Genomic DNA, 25,278 nt, shown 5'->3' on the forward strand with positions numbered 1-25,278 from the left:
TAAGATTTCTCTAATTAAACAATCATTAGAAAAAAGTAATTTCCAAATTTGTTTGTTGCTGAAAACGTGATAAAAACTAATGCCAACTAAATATTGTTCAAGCTAAATAGATGTAGTATGATTTCATCAATATTCCAGGCCACGAGGTTATGAAACTTTTTTCATACTCATACTCAAACTTGTACTCCGTACTCAGAGTATGTGCTCCACTGAGACGACTTTAAAATCCGAGGTTATAAAATTTTTGGAGTTTGTTCTCCACTGAGTACTATTTGGAGTATGCTCCAAAAAGCAGTAGGGGAAATTTTTAGGTCTGAGGAGCAAGATAGGGCATGGTAAATCATGTTAATAATCATGGCATGTATTAAAATAAATCGCTTATCAACAAATCACAACAAAATAATGTAACACATTATGTACATATTCCTATTTTTCATATACAGGCATGGAGATATCTATAATGAATTATTATCTCGAGGCAACAAAGACGATAAATCCATAGTTATTGGAAAACTGCAAAAATTATTCTTCAAAATATTTTCAAAAAACACTGAAAAGAAATTAAAGAAGGCTATTAATTTATGTGATTATGTCAAAGGTATTTGGAAAAGAGGGTAGGGGCGTAGTTGTATACAACATTTAGAGGAAGGAAGTAACGATGCCTGTGGAATATAATTCTCTCTCTCTCTCTGAAGCTTCATTTAAACAGAAACTATATATAATCCTAATATTAAGCAGAATATATCAATCATACCTATTGTCCTTCCACAAATGTTTATCTCAGAATATTTACATCTACCAAGAATCATTTCCTCTATTTCGTTCAGAAACTTATAGTTAATTAATTCATAGCTCTAAAGAAACTGACAGGACTAAAATCTATAAGCCTATCGACTGGTCAAAACCTACAGCGACCCAAGAAAAATCACTGATTGCACAAAATAATCATGATGATGTAAGGCTCAAATTCTCATAGGCGATCATTTGGCTGTTTCTTTAAGCTAACGTTCTAATGTATGTAAACAGTAATTTAGTTTATTTAACTTAGTTACTTTTTGCAATAAATTTATTACTTTGTTAAAAGAAAGATTTAAATATAAACAATAAAAGGCTTTCTTTAATGATCATGAAGATAGCGATCATTGCGAAAAAATTTAGATAACCCGCTAACGCAGAAAGCATTTTATTGTTTAAATAAAATTCATAACACCTAGTTTTATTTTTAAATAAACATTTATGGAAAGACACTAATAAATGTATTGTCCTTTACAAAAAATTCCATTATTGGGAATCAAAGTAGAATAGTCATGTACAAATTTTGATTCCCAATAATCAAAATTTTTGTAAAGAACATTGTAATACATAAGACCATGGGGTCACTGGGACCCACCGTTCTTGTACTTGTGCATTTATCATGAAATATTAAACCAAATAACAGGGCTCTACATTAACTTTTTTTCCTACTTGTCCATTCGGACAAGTGACCAAAACATTTACTTGTCCGAACTTCAACTTCACTTGTCAGAAAAATTTTCAATATTAAAGATCAAATATTTCAACTTGAAAACTACAGTACTCTATTACTAAAATAAAATCATTTATTGATTACTCTAGCTATAATTAATAAACTGACTTTTTAAATGGAAACTTAAAGTGTCTTTCCTATATGTACATGTATTTGTTCCATATACTGTAACATTAAACATGATTTGTCAGCTGTAGCTTTGTCATGGCAAATTACAAGACATTTTAAATTTAGCATCAGGTTTAAAAATACATGTAACTGTAATTTCGTGTATTCTTTTAAACCTATGGAGGAAATATGACTTTATTGCCCTAATTTATTAATTCGTGGAGGATGTTAATTCGTGGATGAGAGGTACCCACGAATTCCACGAAAATTGAGCCACCACGAAATCTAATGATTCCACAGTATGTCAAAATGCTTGAATATAAGTAAAACCATCTATAATAACATGAGTTGTTGTGAATGATTTGAATGTTTTCCTTTGTAAAATTGGAACTCCCCTCCCCCTCTCCCATGTGAACCAACCCTTCCCCTAAAAAATATGATTTAAAAATCTTTTAACAAGGCCTATGAAATCCATATAATTGTGAAAAAGGCTTTCATAATTAATATGTTAACTTTGATAGACAGCTTCAGTCATTCTCTTTTCAGAATATATATAAATTGTCTCTTTCATTTGAATAATCAACAGCAGAAAAAAAGAACATGATTTTTAAACACAATAATTACAACCCCACCCCCAAAAAACATCCTTAGATACAGCATAATGAAAAATTCATTTTTAAAAGAAGACAGCTTTATGATCTTTTGAAATATGCAGTCAGTTTCAATCCAGTGTAAATAGATGTAAAGAGAATTTTAAAATATTTGGTCATACCCTGCAGTAATAACCCATGCTCTGGGGGTCATAAAATACACAAAGAACAAGGAGCAGTAAGCATATATTATTTGCCCAATATTTTTTAAAATTTTCAAACAAGCTCAATCATTGACATGATTTGATTTTTTTGTTGATGGGATGTTTATTTTTCAATATATAGTCGTAAAATTGTCACCGATGTTTTTTTAGTAGAGTTATCCCTTTTTTGATCTGAGTAATTTTCCGGATATCGCGTATTTCCTATGAAATGGTCACATTCCCAACAAGAATTAGATATGGCCGCATGCAAACAACACGGTAAAATTTTAACAGATTAATCAAAATAACGAAAGAATTTTATTCTCAAAATATTTTGTTGTTGTTTGCATGCGGCCACTGTTAAAAAAATAAATTATGTTGTTTTACGATGTGCGAATTTTTCGGTTCCGGTTTCGGTTTTTATACACAGCAGACGTAAACAAAAGTGAAAGTCGGACGACAGCAATAGATATTAAGGCAAAATCATTTCATTAACTGGTAAGAATGTGTGAACATAGTATAAGACTTAAAGATACAGCTATGCATTATGAATTTAAATGGGGTATTGTAATTGATCTGCATTCTTAACCATGTTTACGCGATCGACAGCTGACCGAGCGATCAAAAACTTGCATGATTGACAGTAATCACTAACTACACCATGTGGAATACATTAGGCTATAGTCTTATTTCTAGTAAGTAGTTTGAAAATGTAATAAAATTTTAAAGGAAAGAAATATCGATATCGTTCATGAAACCTCTTCCGTTTACAATGAAAACTAAGATAAGTAAGAACACGGCTACATTTTAAATTGCTTTTGATCAACTGTTGGTTGAATGTCAGCTATACCTAATTGAGTATTAAATAGCATTACGTAGGTTGACATTACACAACACATGGAATATTCATTTAACAATCAAAAAATCATGTTTACAGGCTATTTATCAAATTGCCCTCTAAAACCAGGGCTATGTTAATTTGTGTTTTGAGTAGATGATACCCTAGCACACAACTGCTATTTGTGTATTCTATAATAAGAAATCTGATATTTTTTATGTTATAAAATAGATCTACATTTTATACTTTATTGCATTTAAATTATTCAGATAATCGCTTTAATAAAAATTGGGTAATGTACATGTATGTAATGGTTATTTATATAGAATACATGTATGTTCTAAAAACCCATGGTAATATTATTTTTATACAATTAATATCCTGTAACATGTTTATTGAAATTCTTTCTTTCATTCATACTGTAATTGGTAAACATTTTCTTTACATGCATACATGTAAATGTAACAAAATCAATATCCAATTACCTATTTAGTACATGATGTATTTACATTCTCTACTATTGCCCTAGCTTTTCGGCCTCAAGAGGAATCCGAAACACACACACAAATATGATTAAAATAAATAAACGTACATGTATATATTGTTTATCCTATCGTATTGTATATAATGATTGTCATTTCACATCATTACTAAGTAACACATTGTATAAGAATATAAAATGAACATGATATTTTTAAAAATTGATTTTTTTTTCAATTCAGTATTTAGCATTTTGACAAATGGTGAGCTTCAAGAGAGCTATGGGAATTCAGAAAACATGCATACAAGGGTGACATAGATCCCATGAAGTAATGCTGCAGAATGAAACCTCAGTGATTGGATTGTTGCTGTTTTTCTTACTAAAGCTTGCAAAGGAATAAACAGTGCCAAGCACACGAATTATGAAAGTGATTGATATCATCTGACATGGTAAATTATGACAATCTTGATGATCTGCCGATATGGATAGTCACTACATTTTAGGAACACAATATCTTTACTAAAAAATAACCATGAAATGTTTTCATTGCATTGGGCAAATTTTAGGTCTTAATGCCCCTTGTTCTTTGGGCAGAGGGCTTTTAATTATCTATATATTATGCCAGTAGAGGTAAAGAAGAAGATTTTTAAACATTATATAATAACACTATGACTGTTTTGGCCTGAAATGTACAAATTTGGTAGATGGCTTCATTTTCTTTATTGATATGCAGACAGTTTCTATTCAGTATCAGATGGTTTTTAAACATTTTCTACATTTACACAATATGACCATTTATAAATTAGCCCTGCCCTAATTTAAAAACCCCTACACCATACATAAGTATGAACTCATATTTTCTTTCAGAGGAGCGGAGGTACATGTACAGTCGAGAAGAAGATTTTGAAAAATGGTCAAATATTGACTATTTAATAGGCCCTGCTCCTAGGGCCCCTTTGGGGTTAGAGTCATAAAATTTACAATTTACCTGACATGAACAAGAAGAATATAGATGGTTGGGATCTATAATTACTTAATGCACCTTAACATGAATGGGAAAGCATATTATTTTAAGTAATAATTTACGGGTAGAGATAGTAATTTCAAGATAAACGTTCTTTCATTTTCATTGTTGTTTTCAAGGTATATCATTTTAAATAAATAATTTATATATTTATAAATCATACATGTAAAATTTAGTGACTTTTTCATACAAATTAAATAGGGTCAAGCAATGTGTGTGTGTGTTGGGGGGAAGGGGAGGGGGCTTAAATCAAAGCTTAATTAATTTTCACCAGAATAGATCCACACCTGCATACCATACTATACAATTACAACTTATCCATGCATGGATAACTCAGTGAATCCATTGGCTATTATTATATATAGTGACCATTTCTCCCTGTGATTTAAATACCCAGTCACTAAGAATTAGAACTCATTGCTGAAGACATTTACAGCAGATATTTCTGAAGAAATCAGACAGTAAGGTAATTTTTTAATATTCGTATTAACTATGGCCTGTTATATTATGTGCATTTTAGGAAATTGATATGATTTATATTATGAGCATATAAATTGTTAATAACTGAGTTTAAAAGTGATGCAATTAAAACTTGAGATAATTAATAACAAAAGAGAACTGCGTACATGTTAATTAGTCTTTGCTGACACAAAGAACATTACCAAAGGGTCTTAAAATAGAGGTTTGGTATCAAAATATCAAGAAATGGGTTTTTTATACTACCCAGAAATCACTTGCGGAATTACAGGACAAATTCAACTTGCATTGTTGACATACACGAAAAATAACAGATATATGGACTGTACTTGATATTTTTGGATTAATTTATGCCATACACATCTACAATGTTTGAGTTCAGGTAAGAAATGCAAATGATATTGTCATTTATATACCATAATGTCGCGAGTATAATACACACTTTTTTTTCAGCCAAAATTTGATCAAAAGTGGGGGATGTGTTGTTGTACATAGGACTAAAATTTTACCCCTTTTTTTAAAGCCGTGATTTTTGATACCATAGGAATAGTGACTGCCAATATAGCGTGTGATGCAAGTTGTTTGAGTGTTTACTAAATTTACTGCATCAGAAATTCCTTATTCTTAGTTTAATTTCCACATATTGAAATATTCATCCTCTCTCAACACTATTTCTTGTATCAATCAAGTTTAAATATCGCCAGTGTATTTGCCATATGTAAGCAGCCACCTGTTGACTCGGCACGTGGTCAATGTTTGTTTAACAATTTCCAGTGTCAGGAGAATGCACCTGTCTTGTGTCGGACTTCACAAGGTGTTTTCAAGTGCATGAAGATTAGCAATTATTCTGATTTTATTAAACTTGATTATTTCATGTCCAGATATGCAGTTAAATGTTATTGCTTTACATAGACACTTCTAAAAATACATCGATCCTTTGTACGACTTGATAATGACGATATGCGACAAACATATATTTCTTCACAATTATACATACATATGTTTCTTTAACCATAGTCAAAGAATTTGACTATAATTTATCAATTAAATCATTATTTTTGATGTTGTTTTGGTTTAAGTCTGCAAACATTATTACTATTAAGCACTAAGCTCGGTTGCCGTTCTTCTCTACGTATGATGATCTTCAACTTCTCTGCTGTTTTATAAGAAACTCTTTACGAAGTGTCAAATGATGTTTGATATCGCCCATGTAAATCATGCCGTCCTTTTAACTAAAATAGTAAGAACTTTGACTCTAATATCGCTTGGGCCATGTTCGGATCACGAAATTACAGTAATCGGTTTGGGTTATAAAATTATCATTAAACATCGATAGTTATTTGGAAAAATGACGTCCGTCAATTTTCATCTTCTGTGCTATGTTCCGATCACAAAATTAAAGAAATTGCGCATAGATCATAAAATTATAGTTTTTGGGGAAATGGCGGCCATTGATTTTGCCATTTTTTGGGTGCGTATCATACATAGGACCTGCTGTTTTTTCACCATTTTTTTTATCAACTTGGGGGGGGGGGGGGGGGGGGGGGGTTTGCATATTATACACGAGTGTCTACTATACACGATACTTGTAAGTTGAGACAAAATCATTGCGGATTCACGCACCTGCACCAATACGGAGATCTTATGGAGTTGTAGCCCTTTCCAAAAAAAAAAATATTGGGAGAGGGCTACATTATTGCAGCTATATGCTTTCTACTATGATCTCCTTATTAAATACTTTTAATTATACCCACATTTTCTAAAGAAAGTTCAGGTATTGATGTTACCCTTGTTCCATCTGTCCGTCCGTCTGTCACGTTTTACTTTCTCAAACTGCTCTTACATCTTATAAATCAGCAATCTGAACTCTTGGAGTTTGATTGGGAGTGTCATGGTGTTTTGTAACAATTTTTAAGATTTCAAAAAATCTCTGGTAGTCCTAGGAGTCAAATTATTGGTGAAACAAGTGAAAAGCTGTCAATGTGACAGCAAACCGGGTTTTCTTTTATGTAAACTGTATCCATAATCCATGTCAACCCTTATCCAGTGAAATGGAGTACCCTACATGTATATGCAACATTTTGCCAAAAAATGACTAAGTTCAAAAGCTAGTATTTTTTTTATAAATTATCGGAAATCAAAATCCTAGCAATATGCACACCTCTGATATATGTACAATTGATCTGCAAAAGAACAACTTCCTATCTTGAGAACTGTAGGAGGAGTTATCCGTACAATGAGGGTACCCTACATGCAATATTTTGCCAAAAAATGACTAAGTTCAAAAGCTGGTATTTTTTCGATAAATTATCAGAAATCAAAATCCTAGCAATATGCACACCTCTGATATATGTACAATTGATCTGCAAAAGAACAACTTCCTATCTTGAAAACTGTAGGAGGAGTTACCCGTACAATGAGGGTACCCTACATGCAATATTTTGCCAAAAAATGACCAAGTTCAAAAGCTGGTATTTTTTCGATTAATTATGGGAAATCAAAATCCTAGCAATATGCACACCTCTGATATATGTACAATTGATCTGCAAAAGAACAACTTCCTATCCTGAGAACTGTAGGAGGAGTTATCCGTACAATGAGGGTTCCCTATATGCAATATTTTGCCAAAAAATGACTAAGTTCAAAAGCTGGTATTTTTTCGATTAATTATCGGAAATCAAAATCCTAGAAATATGCACACCTCTGATATATGTACAATTGATCTGCCAAACAACAACTTCCTATCTTGAAAACTGTAGGAGGAGTTACCCGTACAATGAGGGTACCCTTTTGGCAGCCGCCCGCCCGCCCACCCGCCCGCCATTTTATTAACCGGATTAAAAACCCGGTTAAAAATGACGTTTAATGACGTTTTTTCATAACAAGAGGCCCATGGGGCCACATCGCTCACCTGAGCAAAAATGGCTTAATATGGGTGTTCAAAGGATACTGTGCCATATGGCCCCTCGGTAGAAAAACATAAAAAGAATAACAAAATATCCAAATCTTATACTTATTTCCTACACTTAATCTTTCATAAATTATCAGAAATCAAAAATCCTAGCAATATGCTAACCTCTGATATATGTACAATTGATCTGCAAAAGAACAACTTTCTATCTTGAAAACTTATAAAACTGATGTACCCAGAGAAAGGATATAAACATAAATCAAACAAAAGTATTTGTTTAGAAAATGCAAATTAACGTAGACTGAATCCTACCATATGTATCATATGACAGTGTTGGTGTATTGAAAACTGAATGGGTGACTTTCAATAAATACACACTTGTTTGAAATTTTTGTTTATTTTTTTCCTCCCTCCCTCGTAGGTTTTAAATTTTCATGTTATGTTAGACGTAGAAATAATTTTAAACAGCCTAAAGTCTCCTAAACAAAGCAGGGTCATCATTAGGCTAAAATTACCCACATGGGTTAAAGGGACTTGAACACGATTTGAGATCAAAAATTCTATTTTTATTTTTTACGTATAAAATGGTTAACTGGTGCACTTTAAATGACTGACCAAAATATTGAATGTTAAAGTCAAGTTACAAGCGAGATACAGAGGTAAGAATTGGTTGTTATGTTAACAAAGCTTGAGTCTTATAGTTGTTTACAAAAATGAAATGTAGAGAATTACCATTTCCTAGACATAATGACATGCAAAAAACAATTTAAACTAATTCAATATCTTCATAAATACTATTTTCAACAAAAGAAAGATACATTTGATTGAAACTTACACCAATACAACACATTTGTAAAAAATGACATTTTCGAGCTTTGTTTACAAAACAAAGAATTATAATCTCTGTATCTTGCTTATAACTTGATATTTGGCTTTCAAATTTTGACATAGCATCGTAAACTTCTATATTTATCAGTATAAACATTGAAAATGGGAAAATAAAATTTGAAAATTTTAAGTCAAATCGTGTCCAAGTCCCTTTAAACACTACATATGCATAAGATAAAATAGTTCTAGAATGTCAGGGTGTCTTCAAGGGGGCATAACCTATATACCATTTAATGCACAAAGACAAGAATAAATGTGATTGCGAAATGGGGATCTCAAAAGTTATCAAAATATAGAGTGTATCATCATTTCCTATTTCAAAAGGAAGGGGGTGGTTTAAAGACAACACCTGGGGGTCATGTACTTTACACCATTTGATGCATCATAATGACATTAGAAGATATTTTACATTTTCCTGTTTCATGGGGTCAGAACAATTCCATAGGGTCATGGCCTATATTGTATTTGATGCATTATAATACATTAAACAAGAGGCCTTGACGGTCTTGATGGTCACCTGAGTAGCATACTGTAAATTCCTTATATTACGCAAGAACTTTATTCCATGATCCCGCTGTTTTCAGTCAAATCGCGAGAACATAAAATCGAGAACGCAGGACTTTTATCCACATATCTTATTGTTTTTATTTCCCAGAAAATAATGGCGAGATTTTAAAATCCGCAAAAGGTACTTTTTGCAATTTTACGCGGATATTAATTCCTCGTGTTTAATTAGGAATCTACAGTATATCCCAAACACAAACTTGTCGAGGAGTCTCATATATTCATTTAATTGGGTTTCATTCTGGAGTAGAAAAATTATAAAATTGTAATGACTACCACCTCCCTGCCTAAAATCTTTCAAAAAGAAGTATGAAACCTATAATTTTGGCAAAAAACTTAAAGATCTGGTCTACAAAATCATGAATTCAGTTTTCCTTTCAGGTGTGTGGGAGTAAACAATATAATTTTTAAACATTTTATGCATCAACACCTATACATCCACTTTGGCCCTGCACTAGAATCAAAACCCATACTCCAGGGGACATGAAATTTGAAATTTTAGTAGAAGACTTCCTGGTTAACATAATTATGATGTCAGTTTTTCATACAGATGTGTGAGAATAGAGAAGAAGATTTTAAAACATTACCGTATTTTTCGGAAATTAGGTCGATACTTTTTGTCCATGACACGTGGACCTCGCCCTATTCATCGCTTCGCCCAATTTATGTTTTTTTTTTAATTTGATATGAAATTTTGCACAAATTTATGCAACCCTCCAATAAAATCATGAGTGTTTACTATAATACTGCTTGAATTTCTGTGTAAAAATCGTATGGATTTTAATCAATATACTGTAGTAATTTATCATTTAAACAAAATTAAATGTAAATAGATTTATTTCTTCTTACATTTCTTACTTAGATCACTGACTGAATCATCTTTCGATCATTATTATATGCTGTCATGCATTTTGATCGCAATCGTGTGCTTACGATAAACAGGAAATCGATTTCGCGCGGTAAAAGTAAAATGAGAACCATACAAAGGGTAATTACGGGGAAAAAATATCGTCGGGTAGAAATAAAAAAAAAACAATTTGTTTTCATAATAGAATACATGAACAAGTTTTTTTTCTGTATATTCAATATAAAACTTTTGATGAAATTTTAGCCAGGTGTCTCTGAATTTAGTCTGGGTAGCGCTTGCTTTGTTTATAGACAGTTCAACTCTCGGCACGTGCTACTCATGCCCGCAGGCTTCAATAAGATCAGAGGTTGACTCGTGTGTATATACACAGTAAAAAGTCACACAGAGACACAGGGTGGCATGTGCTGCCGTAGTCATGCCTCCAGGCTAGGTTACTATCCCCCGGTTAACACCAGTTTGTACACATGGCAGGGAAGTAATAAAAAACGATCTTAAACCGGTCGTACTGAACTAATTGGTTTGAAAATTGTGATGCAATTTCAGACATTTTCTTAATACGATGTTTTCAAGAAATACATTTTATTTCCCTTTTGTTTAAAACTGTGAAATAAGATTAAAGGCTACTATATCATAACGTTATTGGATTAAACCATTTATTCATTAGAACTAGCAGTAATTTTCGACCAATTCTTCGAAGTCGACCTATTTATACTTTTTTTCATTTTTTGGCTAAAATCGGCCTCCTTCGCCCAATAAACCGTATCGACCTAATTTTCGAAAAATACGGTACAGTGGGGCCTCAGATATCCGGACTCCAGATATCCGGACGCTTCACTTTCCAGTCAATTTTTATTGGGATCGGAATTTTTACACAATAATTTGTCTCGTTTATCTGGAATTCCGCGTTCCGGATCCGGACGGTCAAATTTTACCACATAATACAGTTTTCCTTTAAATTTTACCTCATTTAAGCGGACGGTCACATTTAAGTGAACGGGGGCACAAAAGTTTTTTATGCACAAGTGCAAATTGGTGTAAAAACATCTGACACTGGTTGTTGGTTTTAAACAATGCCTTCGTCCGGTAATCGGGGGCACCTGTGTCACGCTATGTACTCGCCCGAGGATATTACGATAACCATGGATGCGACATGCTTAATTGTCGCCATTTAACTTATGAACTGTTATTGTTTGATTAGATGTCATGAAAATTGTTTAATTTGTGTTTTAAAAAGTCATCTATTGATTGAATTAAAATTCTATTAATCATAGTGTGATTAGATCGGTCGTACGCCTATTCATTTTAAAACGTAATTGAAATGAAATATTTGATAATTTGAGTTCTGTTTACGATAGTTATTAAGACCGCTTGGGATGTTCAGGGTATCGACATTAATTTTATATCGTGTGTTCAATTAACAGTGTAATAATAATTTATGCCAAACATGGCGTGGATGAGTGTTCACGCTACTTGTAAATATCGCTTGGGTGCAATTAACTCTATAGAAAGATGGATACGTAAAATTAGCTTGGGTAAGTTCTGTCAATGAAAAAATAGCTTGGACAATTATCAATAAGGGAATATATACAGATTTTCACCCATTTTCAATCATCAAATGTTGAGCAGCTTCAAACATGTCAACACCACTGGCCAAGAGAGCGAGAGTTGCGATCACCGCTAGCTTGAAGAAAAAGATTTGTCAGTGTAAAGTGGAACACCGACTTTCTTCTCTTCGCTTTGTTATGCGAATGTAATTAAAATATCGGTTTAATACAGTGATTGTTATGTACATGTACATGTGCTGCCTTGAAGAATGTAGTGCTTGGTTTCCTGTGGAAAAAAACATACCTTAAATAATGTTTTAACAATATTTTGTTTTGTTAATTTAAAAAAAATCTAAACTTTTTTGTAGTGCTTATGGCTATCAAAATAAAATATTTAATTGTATAATTAATTAATGAGTTATGTTTCCATAAATATTAAAGGTAAATATCACAATTCAGATATCCGGACGCTTCACCTATCCGGACAATTTGGCCTGGGGACAAAAGTGTCCGGATAAGTGAGGCTCCACTGTATATGCATAACACTATATGGTCATATTTGCCCCTCCCCCCCCCATGTCCTGAACCCCTTACCCAGGGGCCATGAATTTCACAATTTCACAATTTAGGTAGAGGAGTATGTGGACATCATAACCATGTATTCAGTTTTTACCCACATTGAAACTTTGCCCATAACAAGTTAACATAAAGATCAATTGTGCATTCAATTGTTTTTCTAACCAGTTATTTCACTTTAATTTCGTAAGTTTTGTCATTGGTCGATGCATTACGTAATGACTGCGAATATTTGTCAGCTTTTGGTGCATACTGTTAATGTCTTGCATAGCTTAAAAACCAAATTACGGAACAGACGTGTGCACAACATCCGACGGTCCTAGTCCCTCCTTTACACTGGCAGTACCATCCCTAGATTTCGGTAGGGGAATACAGTTTCCAAAGGTTATATTGCTTGCTAGCAACATGGCGAGACTGGATACGTGCATGCAGAATGTCTGGTTCTGCTGTAGATAAGTGAATGTGATAGTCACCCCCAGTTAAATGTTCATCGGTGTATCTAGATGCTTGTTTAAGCTGATAAATACCAAATGTGAGGTTTCTAAGATGATCAAGGTAGAGAACAGGGAAGTCAACCTGAAGATCCGAGCATCAATAGCTGAAATCTGAGAGAAGGATTTTCTAACACACTTTTCTCGACTGGATTTTCAACTGATGAACACGCAAGTCGCATGGTTCTTGCCAGATTATTGTCTCCGTCATCGTTAATTTTTATAGGCGGTTTATATTTGTTGAGGAGACTGGCCACGATTCGCACGAAATCCCCAAGTATGTATGGTATGTGGCTGTTTGGAACGACACGGTCCAGAAACTTCAACTTTTTTAACCGGCCATTAACTACCTCTACGACCCAGTGTACTTTGGTCACGCACTTTGACAAGTTGGCCTCTAAAGTGGTATGCTGCTTCAGGTTGTGTAATGTTAGAGAGCATGTAGTTAAAGTAGGGAGAAATCGCTTGAATTTTGATGACTCTGATCTTAATGATGACGATCTTCAGACATTGATTGGCTTAACAACATCTGACTTTGACAATCTCGTGAAATCTGTCCACTCTTTGCTAAGTACAAAATTGAGATCATCAAGAAATGCAATTTGTATCCTTCTATTTCAACTAAGAACTGGTCTTTCAAACGCAGTAATTGCAACATTGTGTGCGTTTAAGAATAAACGAGTTGTTAGCCATATCATTAAAAGCACTCAACTGGCTCTTTTGCGTGATTTTGTACCTGAAAACATTGGTTTTAACCATATCACTCGTGAAGAAGTTGTCGAAAACCACACAACCGACATTTCAAAACAATTGTTTTCTGATCCCATTTCTAACAGGGTCATTCTGGTTCTAGACGGTACATTTATCTTCGCTCATTTGTCACACCCTGTATATCATCAACGTTGAACGTGGCAATCTGTTTACTACAAAATCGCAGTCTACAATTATTGCAAATCAAAGAATATGTATCCGTACGTATTCCTTTCTGTTGTAACAATAGAGATACATTTGGGCTTACTTTTCTCTTGTTTTTTCCTTTAAGCTGATTTTTGCAAACCACACACCCGTACGATCTTGGTATCGGCATTATATACACTAGAGGGTATAAACATTTAGGCCCGCAGTTTTGATGTGCATTGTATTTCATATGATTTTTCAAAAATCCTATTAAATAAAGTACGGTAGTTTTACTTGATATCTACCGTATTTTTCGGGGCATAGGCCGGTATTTTTTTCCTCCGATGAGCGAGCCCCGGCCTATCCCCCGGGATCGGCTATTCTTAGACTCAAGGTTAAAAAAATTTAACAGTAAAATATAAAATCAACTGTTTTTATCCGTTGTACTGTTGTAGCAATTTATTATGAGGGTTGGTTTTTTTCCATCCGTTTGAACTATTGTTCGATAGTTGTCCCGTTGATAATTTTTGTAATGACATCGTGAGTAATAAAATGTACAGTACTGTACAAGGTATTTCTTTACAATCCCAACCAAAAGAATTTTTTTCCCACGTTCGTGTATGAACCCTGGAAACTATTATTGCGTAGTAAAAAAGAAAACGAAACCGGGTAGAATGTAATAAGACAGAATTTTGGTGAATTCTTCATGTCTGCGTTCGTAGGAATCACTGGTCTTGGGTGTAGAATAAATCAAATGCTATGTGTTTTTACAATTAATTTTCTGTTGGATGAAATAACGGTATTCTGGTGTCGTGTGTATATACAAAGGTGTGAAACCCGTGACTGAAACACAGCCTGGGGGCACGTAGCCTAGTGAACACCGTTACACTTCATTGCATTAACTGTGTTTTTAACATTACAACTTCTCTGCATAACGACAAGTCACTATTTATTTAATTAATGGAAAGAACACAAATGTTTGGTATTTCGTTTTTACAAGTAGCTTTCAAAGTATAACTTGATTAAATGAGATTTAGCAATAAGGTATTAATAAAATATAAAAGGTTTGGTAAAATATTATACTTAGTTCTACCAGACAGAACCACGGAGGTTGGTGTTGCAATTAAATTTACACTATGTAAAATTACGATACACAACGATACACCGACGAATACGGAAGAGACCAAACAGCCACAAAACACAGATTAATTTTTAAAAATTGCTTGAAATATATATGTTAAGCAAATTTAATAACTTTAATTACTCTTTTGACTTTCTACATCGATATTCTGAAAGTATATACTGAATACGGTGACTTTCTTAATCAGCGGTCATACTTTCATTATAGTAATCATCGATTGAAAATTGGCTTATCCCCTAATTAGGCTAGTCTAAGGATTTTTCTTGAATTTTGTCTAAAAATTAGCAATTCGGCCAATGCCCCACATCGACATACGCCCCGAAAAATACGGTAAAATAAATTAATTTAGGAACTATTTGAAAAATTTTTTTTTAAAAATATAGAACGAAAATGATGAGATTCGAACACCCTCTGAGATTAAAAGAAATATTTAAAACCCATCAACTCTTCCACGGCGCTACGGGGAAACATATCCTTTCCATATAAAAAATCATAAACTTTGATAATATTTATACAGTGAGACAGATTTTTGTAAAATCATAAAAATCACATATAATGGGTCAAGACTCCATTTTTATAGATAAATCAAATCAAAAGTATTTCTAGGATGGAGAACAGACCCATGCACAAGAAAAAATACAAATTACTTTGGTAGTTTAATAAGTTTAATACAAAAGAACGCAAAGTTGCTAGTTTTCAAACCCTATATTTGATATATTTACAATACCAACTAGCGCATTTTTTTTGCCAAAATAAACTTCAGATAACAAATGATGTTAGCTGACAAATGAAACACATATTTATGACATTTGAAAATGCAACACCTTGTACGCCCCTGTTCTTTGGCTTTTTTTTTTTGCATATTTGGCCCCACCTGTGGTGCCCTGGGGGTGGTAGAGCCATGAATTTCACAATTCAGATTCCTCTTACTATAGAGATGCCTCACACCAAAAAAGGTAACAATTAGCATAGTAGTTTTTAAGAAGAAGTTAAAAATGTAAAATTGTTAACGCACGACGACGAACAAAAACGGATGTCCCCTGAGTTTCCTCAGGTGACCTAAAAAGAAAGCGCGTGCGCGACCTTTCCTTCCTATTATAACTCATATAAACATGATAAGTCTCTACGCTTACTTACATGTAATACACAAATTTAATACAAAATTGTCACAGGGTTAATATGGGGTCTACACAACAGTGTACGTCTGACAAATGAAACAATAATTTTTGCAATTAAAAATGGCAGAAACTGTACAAATATGATATGATAGGTAACAATGATTATATTAAAAGTAATGATACAGTATGCTGGCAAAGGGAGATCACTTATTTAGAAAGTGAAAGTAATACTTATGTACATACCGGTGTATCATAATATTGTGCTACTATACATGTATTATGCTAATACCTATATTGGTCAACATCATAATGATGATCCAATTAGAGCACAATATGAATCTTAAGCTGATCACCACAAAAGAAGCGTTTATGCATGTTAACTAATTTAAACCTTTTCTGCATATGGAAAACACAAACCAGTATATACACCACGTGAAACCTACTGTAAATTCCTAATTAACCGTGAGGAATAATATCCGCTTAAAATCGCGAGAAGCCCATCTTGCGAATTTTAAAACCTTGCTTTTAATTTTTGGACATATATATTAACCACATGAAAATATGATAAAATTTCAGCTTTCACGATTTTATGTTCTCGCGCTGTGATGGAACATCATTGAATTGTGGAATTAAATGCTTGCGTAAAATAAGGAATCTACAGTATCTAACCAAAGAGCTGGGTAAAACTAGTACTGCTAATGCAACCTGCAGACCTGTGTTGTGTACGTTACTTCAGACAAAGAGCAGTTATTTGTAACATACATGTACTTTTATGACCTATTCTTCAAAACCCCTTGCACTATTTTATTAGGTAAATAACTATGTGAAGCATACATTTCAGCTTTCAGGTGGTACAGGACACCTGCATACTGTGATGAAAAGTCACTATTGAAATAAACAATAAGGTGTAAATATGATATTTTCCCCCAAAACAATGTTACCTTACAGTGAAGCGTTAGAGCGTTTACATGTCTGTAAGGAAATTTGGCTCCGACGTGTATTTTTTTGTGATTTTATTATTGATATAAAAGAATTTTCATGGGGGAGGAGGGTCTGGACCCCTCACTCCCACCCCTTCTCAAAATCCGTGCGCACGATGATGTACATCTAGGGACACAGAAGCAAATCTAAAGCAGGCAACCACCAAGGGAAGGGAGCATAATTTAATTTTGTTATATAGACCATTATACTTTCTATGACATGAAATGTTAATTAACTTAAAACTCACATGCAAACAGTTCAACCCCAAATTGTACATAAAGTGCCGCTCATATGTATGATCATATGGGAAGGGATCTCATCCTTTATGAAAATTATAAATTTTAAATATATTACCTGAACTTGCATGTGGCCTTCATTTTTACTTTCTGGTACAAAATAGTGTTATTTAAGGGCAAACACTTGGTGCAGGTATTACTGTCTAATGACAGCATCTTGTTCCTTCTTGCTTATATATTCCTGATTAGTCTTTTATTTCCAGTTTATATCTTTATCAGTTTAGATATTTTGAAAAAATGAGGAAAATTATTTCAAATTCTCATATATGTATTTCAAAGCATTATTGACACTAAGGGGAAAAAGCGAATAGTAAATTTACAACTTAGTAATTTAAAAGCCAACGATAGCTGCTTTACGAGAATTATAAAAAAGTATTTATAAAATTCAAAAATTTATATACTAATACAGAAAGTGGGTTCCCAACTAATCCCCACCCCTAATAAACTCCTCTTTGAAATAATCACTGCTTGTTCAATAAAATGTTCCCCTTTCCGAGGTCAACATACATGTAAATGATTAAGTAATAAAAAGTGTTACATTGTTTTATGTCCTCATCCTTTGCAATGTTTACAACTATAACCTACATTACATTCTCACTAAATTCAAAGATGGGACCCTGCAGTCAAAATACATGTAAATGATTAAGTAATAAAAAGTGTTACATCCTTTGCAATGTTAACAACTATAACCTACATTACATTCTCACTAAATTCAAAGATGAGACCCTGCAAGTGCTTCAAAATAATCCAATGAAAAGAGATACTCTGATTTTGTGATTTTAAATAATGGATGGTAAGAGTAAATATAGCTGCAGGTCTGTAGCTCCTGGTCTGAAAATATTCGGATGGACGACCTGGGAGCTACAGTGCCTCCCATAGTAAAAAACTGCGATATACGGCGCACAAAAAATTGTGCTAATTTTGGACTGATTAGTCTCATTCCAAACACATTCTGTACAAATGTTTGATTCCAAAAAATTTCTTGGACATTTTACTACAGATATCGTCACTTCACTTGCCTCTGATATTCTTTTAAACACCATCAGCAGCCCTGTAAAGTGAAGTGTTGCAGTTTGTTTACATGCAAAAATAGCGACTCCCTATCTTGAGGTCGGATAGCATGTTTAAGAGATAGTCTGAGGCAAGTAAAGTGACTTATCAGTAGTAAATTGCCTGAAAATTTTAATGGCACTGATTTCCCAGAATTTGTGTGAGAATAAGGTTAATCAGTCCAAAACTAGCACAATTTTTTGTGTGTTGTAAATTGCAGTTTTTTACAATGGGATCGAGGCACTGCAGCTCCCAGGTTGTCTATCCGAATTTTTTCAGACCAGGAGCTACAGACCTGCAGCTAGGATAAATACAGAATTCTTACAAGTCAAGCTATTACAATAGAATTATTCTGTGCATACATTTAAATATGTACATTATCGAAATATCCAAGAGTTTTTTTGATAATTTGGTTGCAGTTCTTGATCTGTACTCTTAAATTTACCTTCATGAATATAGATACAGCTTACTCCACTTATATTGAAATTGCTTATTTTGAAATTCCGTTTATTTTGAAATAGAAATAAATCCCCTCTCATTTTCTTTGCATTGATTTAACGGAAATAATGAAATCTGCTATTTTGAAATATCGCTTATACATGTATTAAAGCCACTGATCGGTCCCCATCTATAAGACTATATTAAAATAATAGACTCAAATTTTTTGTCTGTAATACCGAGAAATCAGAAGAATACCATCTTTTGTTTTATATATTTTAAACATCATTGGTACTTGAAGATTACCAATTTTTTTTTTTTTTTCTCAGTTAAGTTTCACTAATTCATAATCAACGAAAATTCCTCAAAAATCTCGGAAATCACCTGGATCTTTTAGATTTTACAATCTTGCGCTTGCGCAATATATTCACGCTAACGGGCTCTTTAGTTTATGTTTCCACAATATCACATCTGCATGAATAAATACAAATACAGGACTTAAGCTATATATTCTGTTCATATATAATAATGATTTCTTATGAGAGAAATTATAAAATAACAAATATACATTTCCACTAAGTACTTACATTTGTCTTCGTGATGAAAAAGATATTTGATTACATGCAAAAAAGTTACATTATATTTGTTAGGAGAGTGAAGATAGAATATGTTTTATCGTAAAAATGAATAATATGTCCTACGGACCCAATTTTATGAAGAAAATACGTGAACGTTGGTGAATCTTTCATTCTAAAATAGCTTGGATTAAAATTTTTAGTTGAAAGGCATTTGCAGTCTCAAAAAGGTTTCTTGTGATGAATTTGACTGTTAATTTCAAGGCAACTTCATTAACTTTCTCCAAAATCGTTCCGGAGCAATTCTGCAATTTTGCTGCGACATTACGGGTATGTGGGAGGCATTTTAACTGTGATGAGTGCCTTTTTCTGAGACACAGTTAGATTAATCAAACTAAGGAAGGTGTAGTGAAATTAATAGCATAATTGTAGGCTTATATCTTTGTTTTGTAAATGTCAATAATAAGGTGTGTCGATGTACCTATTTCGTAAATGTCCGATATGCAATGTCAACCCGTGCACGCATGGGTCAAAGTCTAGTAGGTGATAATTAGTTGTTTTTATAATGGTTATATTGAAGTACTCCCTGGAGGCTGTCGTCATGGTTGATGCCATGCAGACTGACTGGTTGATATACAAAGGTGTGAATTGATAAGTTCTTATCATGTGCGTTTTTATACTTCTTTTAAATAGTAAAATTTATTCACAGTGGATTTTTTTTTTTTTACGTATACGGAGGTATTAAGGCTAGACGTAATAAGGAAACCCCATGGAAAAGAAAAACTTATCTTCGGGCACTAAATATGAGCTAGTTATGGCTATTGATAAAAGGACAAAGCCTAAATTCAAAATAGCTAAGGATTTTGAGATTATCGCGAGTACACTTACGATGATATACAAGCAGCGTTCAGCAGTATTTGAAGCGTTTGAGTCTGGTGATTTTTCTCTAAAACGTAAAAGAATGCAACTGGAGATTATGATGAGGTTAAAGATTATATTAATAAAGTAACAAAATGAAACTTACAAAACTTACGGATATAATTTTAATCAAACTTTCAAGGACTAATATTCCATGTAATCTTTTCACTGTAATAAATAAATGATGACCAAATAATTTGTTCGGGTTTGGTTTTCTATGCTTACATCGGGATTGAACTTTCAAAATTGGCGGCTTCACGTCAGTCAATTTCGCTTATATTGAAATACGGATATATCGAAATAATTTGCATGGTCCCCTGAATTTCAATATATCCGGAGTAGGCTGTACATGTATTCCATTGATTAAATGGTAAACACTTTCCTTTTTTAATTTATTTACACGAAATTATGATTAGATTATACTGTATAACAAAATAACATTACAGTATTGAACATTATAATAATTATGCTTGCACTACATTTTCTTTGATCATATGTTTTGAGTATGACTTCGAGACAGCTCCATAGCTTACTCAGAAAATCGCTGTTTTGTACTCAGCCAGAGTACAAGTATGAAATAGGTTTATAACCTCAATACCTTGAGAGCGTGTAAGATTTGGAGCATGGAGTACGATTTGGAGTATGAGATAATACTCAAGAAAGTTTTATAACTTCGGGGCCTGGACATCAATTTTCATGGTTTTGGTAATGTTCACATTTTCAAGGATACATTAATTTGTGAAAATGGTCCAATCAATATACAGTAAAACACGCTTATAACGAAGTCCCAGGAACGGACAATTTTACTTCGTTATAAGCGTAATTCGTTATATCCGTCAAGTTTACAACATGAAATAAAGTCACGGGGAATGAAAATCACTTTGCTGTAAGCGTCAATTCATTATAAGCTTGTTCGCTATAACCGTGTTTTACTGTAATACTTTATCAGAATTTGTTATCTAATGATTATTTCTTTTTCTGGATTGACTGAACAACAAAAGTCATAAAAATTGGTGTTCAGCAAATATTGATTAAACCAATTAAAGTATAGCTGCTTTTTCATTGTGATTGAAACAAAATTATATAAAGCCTTGTGAATAAAACACATAATCCTAATTGCAATCAAAAAGAATTTTAAAGAACCTGCTGCAGTTGTATCTTTGCTTTCTCAAATTCCTTAAGTTTGACTTTATCCTCTGCCCTCTTTATTTTCAGTGTTTCCAGTTTCTCATTTAGATCCCTGATCTCTGCACGCAATCCCTCCATCTCCTGTAATTGTTGTACGCTGGAGAACTTATCCTCTGGCCCAGCACCTGTCAGTGAGCTGTCCAGGGATCTGGTCATTGAGGACAGGTCTGGTATGGAGTCTGTCTGAAATAAAAAAAAATAATCAAAATTGTCATCCATTGCTAACAATCTTTGTTAAATCATGCCTGTATTGATCACTTTGAAATCTTGCCTTGGTATTCAGATAAAACAAGATATCTGTGAGCCAATGCTCACTAGTGAATATGCAAAATAAACAAAGTCGTCATTTAACAGGTAGTTGGCAGACAGACACAGACACAGGGGTAAAACAGTATACCCCCTTCTCCTTCGGAGCAGGGGTATACATGTAATTAGAACTGTCCTAAAGGAACATAAATATAAATACTTCTGCAAGGCTAATTTCAAATGGTGCAAATGTGATTTTCCTTAATTAAAATATTTAAAATAATTGAAACATAATGGTTTTTGACACATAATAAAAGGAAAGTTAAAAATTATAAAATAAATTTCCATACAACATTTCTCAATTAAGGAATGTCGCAGATATAATGCTTGTGAGAAAACCTGCCCTGAAAATTTGTTCATGTGATCCATAGGTTTAAGAGTTTTATTTCTAAAATTTATTAACCTACCCTGAAAATTTGTTCATGTGATCCATAGGTTTAAGAGTTTTATTTCTAAAATTTATTTGAGATTCATCTACGCGGTAGTAATGTTATCATGTTTCAAACACAGTGTCGCTGATCAAATCAAGCCATTTCAGTTATAATTGTAAAAGAAGCGAAGTTAATGCATACAGTTCAATTTAATTAATACTTGTCTACACATGATATAAAATGGAGGAGTTCCAAAAAATGCGCACTCATACCTTATAATGTATGTCACATATTCAAATTTTTAGCACATAAATGTTTGTATAAACTGCATTTAAGCTCTTTGAAATTTTAAGGGTCTTCCGTTTCCAATGGAAGACCCTCTTGTTATTTTACGGTTTCTTTTTATTATTATTTTCTATTATTTTTCCTCTGACATTTTTCGAGCGCTATACCACTCAAAAACTATTTGATTAATTTTCACGAAATTTACTTGGCTGATAGAGCATTTAACGTGCTTGCTAGTATAAAATTTTAAGCTGATGACGTCACTTCCATTTTGATATTTTCAAGAATTTGTGAATTTTTAAGGGCTATTTTGTCCACGTAACTCCTCCGAAACTAATGGTAATAAAAACAATATGTAGATTGATGTCTGTAGATGATCCTCTGTATTTGACACTGTGGAAAATGTGCAAGGCGCCGAAGCTCGCCCAAGGTCGAAAATTAGCACCAAAAGGTTTGGCAAAATTTTAACACGTTTTGTAAAATATTTATTAAGGCGATAAAAATTTTAATTTTGATTACGGATTTTTTATTTAAAAAATTGGGTCGGTAGGTCGAAAAAAAAAAAAGGGAAAAAAAAAAACCTGGCAAACATGATAATCTATTATCCGTACAATGAGGGTACCCTATATGCAATATTTTGCCAAAAAAAGTTCAAAAGCTGGTATTTTTTTCATAAATTATCGGAAATCAAAATCCTAGCAATATGCACACCTCTGATATATGTACAATTGATCTGCAAATGAACAACTTCCTATCTTGAAAACTGTAGGAGGAGTTATCTGTACAATGAGGGTACCTTTTGGCAGCCGCCCGCCCGCCATTTTCACCATTTTAATAACCGGATTTTTCCGTTGGAAAACCCACTTAAAAATATATTAAGAATTTATCTTGTAACAAAAATAATACGACAGCGTGGGAAAGAAACTCTGAACGCCAGAACATGAGTTATAATCATAAAGTCGGAAGGAAATCATTGTTGAATATTTACATCTACCAAGCATAATTTCCTTTATTTCTTACAGAAACTTATAGCTAATTCATAGCTCTATAGAAACAGCCAGACTGAAATATACACGCCCAATTTATCGATTGGTCGAAATCTACAGCGGCTGAAAGTGACAGGATTGAAATTGACACGCCCTGTTTATCAATTGGTCTGAACCTACAGCGACCTTAGTAAAATCCCGGACTGCACGAAATAATCATGACAATGCCAGACTCAAAGTCTCACAGGAGACGATTTGGCTGTTTCTTTTCGCTAACGTACTTTTGTACATTAACAGTAATTTAGTGAATTTTACTAACTTTTCATAATCAGTTTATTAATTAGTTAAAGAAAGATGTTAATATAAACAATAAAATGCTTTCTTTGATGATTCATGCGGGTTATGAAGGTAGCAATCATTGCAGGAAAAATTAAAAATAATAAATGCAAATAAAGCATTTTATTGTTTAAATGATGCATTATGTGATATGACATAGTATCCTCAAATTAAAAACATTGAAACGTTCAAGCCTGTCAGGTGCATCAGTATCATAATTAAGTATCATAAGTATCATATCCATGCAAGTTTAGTGAAGTTAGGACCAGTAGTAACTAAGATATAATCATCAGAGGGCACCTGCTCAAAAAACTTTAACCAGCTCTAACAAGAGGCCAAATGGGCCACATCGCTCACCTGAGCAACACTGGCTTTAAATGGTCATTCAAGGGATATTGTGCCATGTAGCCCCTCAGTAGATTAACCAAAAATGAATATCCGAATTCTACACTTATTTTAGCATATACATGTACTTAATCTTTGACATATTTACCTTTATGGAATATGATTTTTACCAAAAATAAGATTATATGCAGTATAAATACTAAATTTTCAGTTGTTCACGGTGAACTTCCAGTTCCCTTTGTTTTAGCCCCTCCATCACTTTATAAAAAGATTTAAATACATGAGAGCATCAAGGTACATTTTCTCCATCCACTACTTACTAGTTATTGTATTTTATTTTTTAAAATCCTATATGTGAAAGAAGAAAAGTGAACCTCAATGCACTAGAATGAATGCGCTCAATTCGAATTTCCTCAAATTAAAAACATTGAAAAATTTAATTGGCCTTCTCCATTATAAACCATTGTCATTTACCAGGCATGAATTCATTTCGTATGACGTTTCATATCCTTACTAACTTGATTGAAGAATAAACTTCACTGCAAAATGTTGTATGTTAAAGAGCTATAATTCAAATCAATGTATTGGCAGGCATGTCGCTCTATTGTACCAAGGCCCACCCATTATTTTCATCTTTATTAAAAAACAACAAATGTCTACAAAGATGATTTTCCGTTACAACTGCCCATTTGGTTTAGTCGTAAAATACAACTTCAAATTTAACACTTTTTTCAATTAAATATATTTGATATGTTATAATACAAGTTTACAAAAGGGTAATTTCTAACTATATTCAGTTTGAAATTTTTCAAAAAATGATAAGAAAAAAATAATGATTCCTAAATTTTTGGTGGTATCCTATGTTCTATAAAGTTACCTAATGTCTAGTGCTCTAACCACTGAGCCATTTTATTCCCACCAAAGTGTGTTGTTTAAATGCTTTATGAGACGTTGGCCAC

At 33.1% G+C, this 25,278-nt stretch overlaps 1 protein-coding gene across 2 annotated transcripts in view; it reads right to left on the reverse strand.

The window, feature by feature from the left end:
* LOC128179745 (dynactin subunit 1-like) overlaps window positions 1-25,278 on the reverse strand; it is a 263,574-nt gene that overhangs the window by 185,473 nt on the left and 52,823 nt on the right. For both annotated transcript variants that reach the window (XM_052847306.1, XM_052847304.1), the window contains exon 6: window positions 21,646-21,873. In XM_052847306.1, the coding sequence (XP_052703266.1) occupies window positions 21,646-21,873 (228 nt within the window). The remainder of the gene's footprint in view (window positions 1-21,645; window positions 21,874-25,278) is intronic.

Source organism: Crassostrea angulata, chromosome 4, assembly GCF_025612915.1.
Source record: "Crassostrea angulata isolate pt1a10 chromosome 4, ASM2561291v2, whole genome shotgun sequence".
Classification (NCBI taxonomy): domain Eukaryota; kingdom Metazoa; phylum Mollusca; class Bivalvia; order Ostreida; family Ostreidae; genus Magallana; species Magallana angulata.